The sequence below is a fragment of the Osmerus eperlanus genome, chromosome 11 (assembly GCF_963692335.1).
Source record: "Osmerus eperlanus chromosome 11, fOsmEpe2.1, whole genome shotgun sequence".
NCBI classification, from domain to species: Eukaryota; Metazoa; Chordata; class Actinopteri; order Osmeriformes; family Osmeridae; genus Osmerus; species Osmerus eperlanus.
In genome coordinates, this window is record NC_085028.1 from 6938668 (window position 1) to 6950096 (window position 11429).

The following is an 11429-nucleotide window of genomic DNA, read 5'->3' on the forward strand; positions in this document are numbered from 1 at the left end:
GATGTCCCTGATGTCACACTGTGTTGATTTGTGTTCCACTAATGTCTTCCCCTAGTAGACATGGAGGGAAGGGTTTGGACTGTATCCCCGTAGCGTGCTTTACCACCCTGCCTGGGAACCAGCAAAGTCATTCAGCTCACAGTGGTGGAGCAAGCCGTATGTCACCTACCTTCACAGAGAGAGAAAGAAAGACAGAGAGAAAGAGGAGAAAGAGAGAAAGAGAGGAAAGAGAGAAAGAGAGGAGAGAGAAAGAGAGAGAGAGAGAGAAAGAGAGAGAAAGAGAGAAAGAGAGAAAGAGAGAAAGAGAAAGAGAGAAAAGAGAGAGAGAGAAAGAGAGAAAGAAGAGAGACTGAGAGAAAGAGAGAAAGAGAAAGAGAGAGAACAGAGAGAGAGAGAAAGAAAGAGAGAACTGAGAAATGTAAGGAAGACAGTTAGTACATTGCACGGCCTTTAGGGCTAAGTGATGGCTGGAGAAAGGCATGCTGGGTAACTGGGGGAGGGGGGCATGTGTGTGTGTTCGGGGGGCGCGGGTGGGGGCCTGTCTCTGCTCCCTGTTGCGAGTCTGCACCGCATCGCCCCATTGCCCCTGGCAACCATTTGTCCAGCTGACAGGGGTTGCCGGGCCAATGGACAAAGACGAGGATTGTTGGACTGGTTTCCTCCCAGAAAACGAATAGGAGAGAGAGAGGGATAGCGAGAGAGAACGCGTTAAAGAGAGATTGAAAGAGAGAGTGAGAGAGAGATATACAGAGAAAGAGAGAGAGAGAGAGAGAGAGAGAGAGAGAGAGAGAGAAAGAGAGATGAAGAGAGAGAGAGAGAGAGAGAGAGAGAGAGAGAGAGAGAGAGAGAGAGAGATGAGAGAGAGAGAGAGAGAGAGAGAGTGAGAGAGAGAGAGAGAGAGAGAGAGAGAGAGACAGAGAGAGAGAGAGACAGAGATAGAGATACAGAGAGAGAGAGATTACAGAGAGATGCTCTTTGTGACTGAGCAGACAGGGACAAAGACACAGGGTCTAGTGATTCTGTTAACAGCAGCGTGACACAACCCAACACACAGCAACACAACCCGCCGTCCAGGCCCTGCTTGAACCAGCTGTCTGGATCCAACCAGGTTCTTCCAGGTCTCTGCCTCATCCTATCCCCTCAGATAACAACAACAAAACTCAGGACAATCTATAATATTTAACATACACATCCCCCTCTTCTGCCCCTGCCCCAACCTCAGTCCCCGCCCAGCCCTAGCCTCAACTCCAATCCCAACCCTTGGCCCTGCCCCTGCTCCTGCCCAACTCCTGTCCCTTCCCCCAGCCCCCAGCTAGCCTGACAACAGCTCAGCCCAGCTTGGCCCTTTCCAGCCCAGCTGCAGGCCTGAATAGAGCTGCCTTTTGGAGCCCGTCCACCCAGCAGCGAGGCAATGCCAGGACAAAGTAAGCCCAACAACACCAACTGGGATTTACTGGATTCTACATCACTTACTCACACTATGAGACTTTACTCATCAGCTTAGACAAAAGTGCTCAAGAAGTGTGTAATGTGGAGAAATGATTTTTAATGTGCAAGTTATTTAGCTTTAGAACAAAGAAGGTCATTGTGAATTCAAACAGCTTTGTTATTGATCCTATAAAAACAAGATCCTTCAAAATTTGTCTGTACATTTGCAGGCCTCTGACAAGACACCTCTCAACTTTACAAACTTTCACTTAGTGAATGTAATCTCCTGAGCTAACACACAAACCAAACACATCCTCAAGTGTTGTTCTCGTCCAAAGTTGTGTCTGAGTTGTAACGTCTGAGCAGTAGTTACCTGAGGGGAGAAGCAGAATCAGAAGGAGGAGTCGAAGGCCAGACAGATGAGCTGGATAAGGGCTGTGTGTGTGTTGGTCTGCAGAGGCACTCTCCTCCCTCAGTCTTCATCTTGGGGTTGCTGAGTATCTCTCACGCCGCCCCAAACATGGTTTAGCTACTCCAGACACGTCTCTCTCTCCTCTCCTCCGCTCCTCTCCTCCTCTCTCACTTCGGGCTGTTCTGCTGAGGACTGTCTGCTTTACTGGTCTGCCAGCCTGCTCCAGTGCCCCTCTCTCTCCTCCTCCCCTGCTCTCCCTCTGTTCCCTCTCTCAACCCTCCTAACAACAGCCCTGTGTGTGTTTGTGTGTGCGTGCGTCTGCGTGTGTATGTGTTGCCTGTGTGTGTGTGAGTGTATGTGTTGCCTTTCTGTGTGTGTTTGTTGCCTCTGTGTGTGTGTGAGTGTGTGCGTGTTCCCTCTGTGTGTGACAGACGTAGATGGGCCCTTCTGTTCTACCTCATCACGGGCTTCCGGACCTAAGAATGCAGGACAAGTTGTTGATCTCTGTTTCTGTCTAACTAATTTTTACTTCCTGTTTCATCTGAAATGCATCGCTCTGTTTCCGGACTAAATCACCTATATCCCAAATTATCTAAGCATCAATCTTCAGATAGTTTAGATTGGAGATACAAGGAATGGAAGCAAACAATAGCGAACGGCAAAACATATTGATTCAGTTGCTTTCCTGGAATCCCCGCAGAGGTGCACTCCAACTGAACTGAAGCGTCTATGGAAAGAATCTACTTGAAGTTCTGAAATGAATGGGCCTTTAAAAAAACAACCACCTTCCCTGCCTCTTTTAAGCACCCTCTCCACCCCCCCCCCCCCCCCCTCCCCCCCTCCAAAGGCTGACAATAAGCCCTCGATTTATTGCTCTGTTTTCAATTCCTACTGCCGAGCAACAGCCCTTGTGCGCGCACACACAGACACTTACTTGGGTACACACACGCATGCACACACACACTCGTATCCTCACACACACAGTCCACACAGGCACACACACACACCCGTATCCTCACACACACAGTCCACACAGGCACACTCCTGTTTTTCGAAAGGGAAGAAAAAACACATGTGTGTGTTGTTTCCAGAGTGCCCTCTAGGTGGCGCAGTAAGAACAGCAAACAACCACGTTCTGAACGGACCAGGAGGACCTGCTCTGGGAAGGCACAGATCAGAACACACCACGACACATCTCATCATGGCTGATCTTCTCCTGCTCTCAGCGGCTGTGCTGCCCCGTGCAGTAAAACCCATCTGTCTCTCTGACTGCTGCAGGATGAGCGGGTGTCTCGTGTCGCGGCTCGTTTCGGATGTGTCAGAGTTCATGCAATACCCCGAGTGTCACTTTATGTCTCGTCGGATCAAAGTGAGGCCGCAGGCCACGTCTGTGGGATTGATGGTGACACACGTGAACATGAGAGGGAACTCACCCACAATCCTCGGCACTACATGGAGGAGGAGGAAGAGGAGGGAGACGAGGAGGAGGAGCAAGAGGAGAGTGAAGAGGAGAAGCAGAAAGAAGAAGAGGAGGAAAAACAGGAGGAGGTGGAAGGAGGTGGAAGAGGAGGAGGGGTAGAAGAATGAAGGGGGGGAGGAGGAGGGAGTCTGAGAGAGCTACAAAGAGAGCAGTGATCAGGAGTTAGACGAATGTCACTCAGGTCAGCTGCAGCTGCTGGAGAAAATCTCCCAGAGTGTGCTTTGCTCTCGTCCCTTTCCTCTGTACTCCCCTCAGATCAAAGTCCGGGGCCACGCTCTCATCACTGCCCGGGTGCATGTTGGGTAACGGTGGCCCACCCTCTGGCCTCTCATCTTCTAAAGGCTCTAAATCAGAGAGAATCGTTCCACGTCGATGAGAGGACGAGAAAAAGGCAATGGGGTGAGAGAGGGGAATAGAGAGAGAGAACGTGAGTGTTTGCAGTGTCTGTGTGTGTGAGAGAGAAAAAGAGATAATGTTTTGTGTGAGAGATTGAGAAAAAGAAAGAGAGTACAGTATCTTCACTGTCGTGACACCTTGTGTGTGCCTGCGTGACCGTGTGTGACTCAGACTGTCATCACACATGGAACCTGAACAACACAGCAACACGCGTGAGATGCTGTCATTTCAGGGTTGTGATGATGGCCATTACCTCAGATTCCCTCAGAAAGTGTTACTGTCAAACTTTCATCCCATATAACTTCAGACTGATTTCTTATGATTATCCTACTTCTTCCTGCCAAGGGAGTCAGGTGGAAGGACAGGGGGAGGGAGGGAGGAGGAGGGGGAGGAAATGGAGGGAACAATGGTTCACAAAGATGTTTGTTTCTTCCCAATAGAGATATAGTCAATAATCCAATGTTTTCTAAACCAGGTGTGTGTCAAGCAAAAATGAATCTAAGTTTCATTGTGTTCAACATGAGACCTACTGATACCCTCCAAACAATTTTTCAAATTTAATTTACAGCTTCCTGGAGGTGGTATGCTATGTTTAGAGGTATGTGGGTGTGTGTGGGTGTCTGTGTGCATTTGTGGCTGTGTGTGTGTGAGAGAGAGTGTAGTGTGTGTGTGTGTGGATGTATTTCGTATCGATTCTTTACCAGCAGTAATTCAACTGAGCTGACAAGCTCATATGGAGCTTTTGCAAAAAGAAGAGGGAGAGCGAGATGCATTAAGAAGAGGGAGAGCGAGATGCATTAGAAGGGAGAGGTATGTAGATGGAGGGTGAGAGAAAGAGAGATGGACGGGGGGAGGAGGGAAGATGTGGATGAGGAAGAGCTGTCTTGCCTTTGTGTTGCCATGGAGAAAAGCAGTTTTATGTCTGTTAGTTAAATGAAGCCTTCCCTGCTGCTGCAGCTGGTGATGGAACCCTGAGCATGTCCATTATGTGTGTTTGTGTTGGTCTGCGTATGTCTGTACCAGACTGCCTGAGTGTTGTGTGTGTTGTTTTGTGCAGGGCTGGAGCTCAGATGTGTGTGGGTGTGAGCATGCGAGAGCTGGGAGTCTGATAATGCTCCTGCTCATTTCTCACTTCTAGCCTCTCTCTCACCCTCTACTTAGCCCATCTCTCAGGCTCCCTCCCAGCCTCTCTCTTAACCTCTTTCCTGGCCTCTTCCCCAGCCTCTTCCCGGGTGTGGGAGGGTAGACTACCATGCACCTGTTCGCATGGTAAACACACAACCGAGCCATCAGAGAAGGAGACACACCACCTGACACTAATCGCAGCACTTTGATCCTGAGCTCTGCAGTGACAAATACAGCAAGCCACGCTGACTTGTATGCATGCGTGTTTGTGTGCGTGTCATCGGATGCGAGTTATTCCTGAAGTTTCCCTGGAGACCGTACCCATCGATGTGGCTCTGCTTCTCTGCAGCCTGGTTGTTTACACTCTCCAATTAGCAGCCGTGTTCAGAGTACAGGAAGCTGCCGTCATGGCTGAACAGGAGTGCAGCTGTCTGGAGAGTCACTCTCCCTTCAGGATCACAATTCTTCGAGTCTGAGCCAGTCGAGTCGACCCAGTGACGCACTTTTGAGTTCCACTCCATCGACCAAGCAAAAGTCATTAAAATCTTTGAGCATTGCCGGTGTTATTTCATAAATGACAACCGACTGGGTTATCAATTACTTGGCAGGAGTCCTCAAGTCGTGGGCACCTCAGTGCTGGGCTGTCCAGTCAACCTAACTAGCCTGACCTTCTAGGGAGGATTAAAAAAAGAAAGTGAAATGTTTCCCAGGACTGATGAGGTTAATGATGTGTACACTGTGGCTCCATGGCTCCAGACAGCAGTGTATATTTTATTCATGGACTCTATATGGTCCTCATTAGCTGGTAAGAACCCCCAGTGGGTTTGCCCCAGTCCCTGGCTTCCACTTACAGAGACGGGCAGACTGCAGGGTAAGCCTGCCCTAGGGCTGGCCTCAATGTAACATTTACCATGATGTCACAAAATATGAAATTATATAGATACATTACACCCCCCATTTTCTCAGTTTGTCTTACAATACTGTGTGACCCTAGAAACTTGTGTTTACTTCCTGTTTGTTTAGGAAGCTTTAGTGTCAGTGGTGGCCTTGACAACCAGGTTGTGACTGTAGGCACAAGGGAGTGTACAGGTCCAGCTAACAGCACTAGATGAGGATGACCATTGGCTGAGCAGGCAGGAAGTGATGCAACATAGAGCAAAAGGCTAGACCTCAACTGAAATCTATTTCCAAAGAAAAATCTGACATTGAAAGCTCAGTGCTAGATCTAGCTAATACTTGTAAGAACTTTCCATTGCAATGACCAACAGAGGAAACCAAATAGACAGATGTTTAATATATTTATTAAAGTACAGCGATTACAATCAGAGCCTTTATTTAATTCAACACAAAGCATGACAACACAGTGCACACTCACAGGAATCCAAACATCTGATACACCTGATTAATGTCCAACATTTTATACAAAAACACACGTGAACACCCATAAAAACAGAAACCAAGGCTACTGCACGTCTCTAAAGATAGGTTTTATGTGAGAGTCTGAGAAATAAACCAACTGCATGCTTACTGTGCTGGAAGATCAGATTTGTAGAAAATTCTGAAGTTAACTAAGGAACGGCAAAAGAATATTTGTGCTTTGAAAGACAAAATCACTGCAAATCATTATCTAGATCCTATAACCTGTAATTAAATACAAACATAATAACACAGTATTCATTATGGTAATAATCATTTATGAATCATACAGTTTGGTGCAGCGAAACTGCTAAATAAATACGGATTAGGCTTCACACAAGCACTAACAATAACGAAAACAAAACAATCATTCAAGCCGTTTGTAGGATAAGTCTAACGATGATGCACACCAGCTGTCTGGTGATCCTACACAGACATCTGAAACATGCCCTGTTTAGCTAAAGGAGGACATTCATTTTCACATTCACAGATCCTCATCTAAACTAGCACACTAGCAGAAGTTTCACAAGTACATGCAGTGAGTTGCAAGATCTGGGTCAAAGACAGACACATCCACACTGATGAGGCTTCTGGAAGCGGGAGGGTGTTGGGGTTCACACACAGATGATGCACAGCGGCCCTCCGCACACCGGATCACGCTCCACTGGATTTTTGTGGTATATAGAAAGTTGCTCCCCGGGTATAAAGGTATGCCTGAGCCAGCCAGCCAACCAACAATGCTTATCTACCTCCTCCCCCTCTACCTTCCTCTTTCCCACTCCTCCTCTTCATCCAGGTCAGGCTGTCACTGCTCTGGCACAGATGTGTCTTCCAGCTCTACGCCCCCTGATCCTCCGGGCTCTGGAAGTAGAGCAGGCAACATTTTAGCGGTGCAGATGGCGAGTGCCTCATATAGCCTCTGAAATGAACACAGTCCTATCTAAATGAAAATTACCTGGAGAAATCTACTAAAAGTTAAAAAAAACATAGGGATGGCAGGATAGACACTAACACTAGGATGTTTAGATCGGAATGTTGTGGTTTACCGAAGAACTGGAAAGAATGTTGTGGTTTAGAATAGTAGGTTTTAGGATCAAAATGTTGATATACCGTCAGAATGTTCAGAGAGAATCTGAATGTTGTGGTATAGAATTAGAATGTTGTGGTACGGAATCTAAATGCTGATGTTTAGAATTACAATGGTTTGCATAGAATCGGAATGTGATAGAGGAACGGAATGTTGTGGTTTAGAATCAGAAAGCTGCAATAGGGAGACAAAATCTTTCAGTGTAACCATGTGGTCAAACCTAAAATAGGCTTACTGTAAACTGGATATGGTAAGCCTACTTTAGGTGTATGATGGAATTAACCTGCCCCAGAGAAAGGGGGTATCCTCCAGTGGGAGGGGCTAATGCTCCATCCTGCTATGACAGGTCCATTAATTCTCCTTGCTCTCCCAGGGATAATGCACCTGAAGTTAAAAATAAACCCCTAACTAAGATGCCTTTCTCCTGGCCGGCCTGCCTGTCTGCAAGGACTGTCTGTCTTCTTGCCTGTTTGTCTACACACCTGTCTGTCTGCTTGTCTGTCTGCTCCCTAGGCTTTTAAACTGCTTTAACTGCTTAAACTGCTTATCTATCTTGTCTGTCTGCCTGCATACCTGCTTGTTTCTTAGCCGGCCTGTTGACCAGGATCCAGGAAGGAGGAACTCAGGGACACTCTTCCCTCCACCAAGAACATGATGACACCTCGGTGGTTCCACCTACAGTAGGTTTGAACCCTGGGATCTGCAGTTCTGAGCAGATCACGACAGTATAGCTGGTGCAGCTCCAGTAACGCATACCCATTCTCCTTCCTCAAAGCCTTCTAGAAACATTCATCCTCCCTCCTCCAGTCGCCCACCATGCTTGTCAAATATGTCAGAGGCTCACAGGTTTAACTGCCTCCGTAGCTTCTATTCAAACCATACCGCAGCCAACGGTGCTGAATGCCAATCAGGAAAGACACACAGGCACTGTACATCACTGTTAATCTGTATGTGACCTTTATGTGATGTTGATGTCATTTGCTGTATAAATGTTGCCATAAACCAGACTGCTGTATGATAAACACATCTACACCGTCTATTAATCTCTCCATCTCTCACTTTATCTCTGCATCTCTTCCTACCCTCCATCTCTCCCTACCCTCCTCCTCTCCATCAACATGACAACCCCCTATTGAAACTTCACAGTTGTATTCATTAATAACCAGTGAATAAAAGGTTTAACGGTAAGTTTCCATCAGGCTCTGGGGCCCTTGTGGAGTAATTAGAGAATGTAACAGGGCGCAGCACAGAGCTTACAGTGAACTGGATCGTTAGGGAGCGCTAATAGGAGTATTTAATAATGGATGCCGTTGAAATGGGCTCCATGCTGGGTCTGGGGGGAGATGAAGGTGTGTGTCTGCATCATGGCAGCAGGTTATTGGCAGGCTCTGGTGGAGACTATCACTCAGCTCTGCTAAACCAGGATAATAAGGTGATCAGGCACGGGGTATACATTAGCTGGATGTTCGACAAACCTGGCAACGCGTCCTAGAATTACTTAGCTGTTTATTAATCTGTTTTTTTTTCCATTCTTGTGTTCTCGTGAACTTGTTTGACGTCATCTTTCATGACCAAACTGTTCCAAGCCAAAGAACACAACTGACCAAGAATGGAAAAAATGCCCAGATATGTTCTTGATCTGCCATTTTATCGAAGATGTATGGGTTGGTGACTTGGTCAGCGGGAACGCATGTGATTTCCACATGAAGTCATTGCATTGCTTTCTCCATCCTCACAATCTTGCAAGACCATTCTCATCAAGAAATTTCTTCTGAAGAACACAAGTCCTTAGTGTTCTTTGGATTAAACAGTCATTGTCTCTCTAATCCACTGTGTGACATCTGACCCCTGGATATGGAACATGGTGGCAGTCAGTGCTTTTTCACCTCTCATTCTCAAATCTCAAGTTAATGACAGTCCGATCTGTCCCCTCCTAGCTGAGTTGTTAGGGTCAGTACTGAATCACTGACCTGTGTCCCCCTAGCTGAGTTGTTAGGGTCAGTACTGAATCACTGACCTGTCCCCCCTAGCTGAGTTGTTAGGGTCAGTACTGAATCACTGACCTGTCCCCCCTAGCTGAGTTGTTAGGGTCAGTACTGAATCACTGACCTGTTTCCCCCTGGCTGAGTTGTTAGGGTCAGTACTGAATCACTGACCTGTGTCCCCCTGGCTGCCGTTGAGCGTCTCCCCAGAGCTGCTCACCTCCTCGCCCGCCTTCTCATCCTCCGGCTTCATCTTCTTCCTGGTCATGTGACCGCGGAAGCCGGCCTGGATCTTGGCGGCGGCTTTGTTGGCCTCAGGGTCATCCAGGGGGATGTCCATGATATCCTCCTCCTCCTGGGGTGCGCTGCATGGCTCCTGGTCCACACACACACATGCCGAAACACACACAAGCACACACACACGTGCAAACACACAGACATAGACAGGTACACACACACATACACCAAAGTCAATGCAATCCTCATCTGAAGTGCATCCCAGGAGAAATATTAGGGCTAACACACAGTACATCACACACACAGCCTATGAATACTGTAGTGATCTCCATGGTTCTGGACACCAGGGGGCTGTAAGCCTTCTCAAACCAAACTAACCAAGTCATTAAATCCTGCTTTGGACAGAAGTCCCTGCTCAGGAGACCGTCACTTCTGGTCTCTCATTCCAACTCTTCTTCTCTACCTCTTCTCCCTAGCCTCTCCTCCTCAGCCTCTGCTCCAGCCTCTCCTCCCTAGCCTCGTCTCCAGCCTCTCCTCCGTAGCCTCTCCTCCGTAGCCTCATCTCCAGCCTCTCCTGCAGCATCAACTACTCAGCCTCAGCTAAGCAGCCTCATCCATAACCTCATACACTGCTGTCCAAGCCTGGCTGAAAAACCTGTCAAATACTTGAGTGCATTTGATTAATCTTACGTGGTGCAGTGAGCTGAATAGATTAGTCCCATAAAAGCCAACTGTGACACAAATCAAACTCACTTCAAATGTGCATTCAGTTATTATGTAAGTAACGGGTTTATAAAATAAATACATGTCTCTAAATGTTATAATAAATCCAATTTTATAGATTTGTATTAACCCCCCTGCATGACAGTGCAGAACACAATCTTGGTTGGCCTTAGGGAAGGGGGTAAGGAGGGGGGGTGAGGTGAGGGGTAGGAAGTAGGAAAGGGAGGTAGGAGCAGGGAAGATGGAAGGTTCTTCTCTTCTCCACCTCATCACGACAGTGAAACCCAGCTTGACAAGCCTGCTCCCCTAGGCTGCCCCTCTTCCTCAGCCCCCCTCCCCCCCCCCCCCCCTTCACCACCACCACCTCTCTCTCACAGACAAAGCAGCCTGTCTGTCACCCAGTCAGGCTGCTCTGAGGAGAGCTCTGTGTAGGTGTGTGACCACCCACCTGTACCCTGCATTTCTAAAGTACCCCCCCTAACACACACACACACACACCCTCCTCTAAAAGAGTCCCAGACATATGCCAGCTCTCTGCTGTCTGTCCTGGCTGTCTCACACAGCAGGCATGGGTTGGGGGGGGGGGGGGGAGACTTGGCATCTATAACACCTTGATTTGGAAAACAGAAAATAAAAGCTAATCTAAGTTTCTTTTAAGAAAGCTGACTGTGTATTTACTGATGTGGTCAGACGAGATTTCTACAGTGGTAAGTTACGCTGTTTATCTGACAAGGTAGCTGCGTTCCACGTAACTGTCGTGTGTGAGCTTCCAGCGGATGTCAGCAGAGTTTGAACACCTGGATCAGAGCTTCCAGGTGAACTTCTACACATAGCACAAGCTGACACAGCGCTACCCCGTACAGACCTGCAACTTCTGCAAATCCTCCACCTTCGTCAAGCACAACACAACCGCAAAACCATGCAACAGCTCCAGGAATGGAACCCCAAAATGCTATACGCAAAACTGAAATACTGTGTATCCAGGAAAACACGTGCCCGAAAAACTGCATCTAGTGAGTATGCCTTTCTTGGGTACCTGCTATTACTGTCTAAAAGATATGATAGAATGGTACTCACATTATGGCAGTCCATGGTGACCAGACAGATCAGAGATAGCAGTCTATAGTTGAGCTGACCCAATAT

At 47.6% G+C, this 11429-nt stretch overlaps 1 protein-coding gene across 1 annotated transcript; it reads right to left on the reverse strand.

The window, feature by feature from the left end:
- Window positions 1-6120: 6120 nt before the first annotated feature.
- Window positions 6121-11429, reverse strand: LOC134029177 (neurogranin-like). The gene is made up of 3 exons (XM_062473201.1): window positions 11364-11429; window positions 9501-9702; window positions 6121-7118 (listed from the first exon to the last, which is right to left on the reverse strand). Exons 1-3 carry the CDS (start codon window positions 11376-11378, stop codon window positions 7063-7065), a joined length of 273 nt encoding a protein of 90 aa, XP_062329185.1. The 5' UTR covers window positions 11379-11429; the 3' UTR covers window positions 6121-7062.

Excerpts from the sequence above, each read along its gene's own strand:
- LOC134029177 (XM_062473201.1), bottom strand. Across the intron at positions 7,119-9,500 it reads CGGCAGCCAGGGGGACACAG|AGCCCGGAGGATCAGGGGGC; the intron begins GTCAGTGATTCA and ends CTCTACTTCCAG.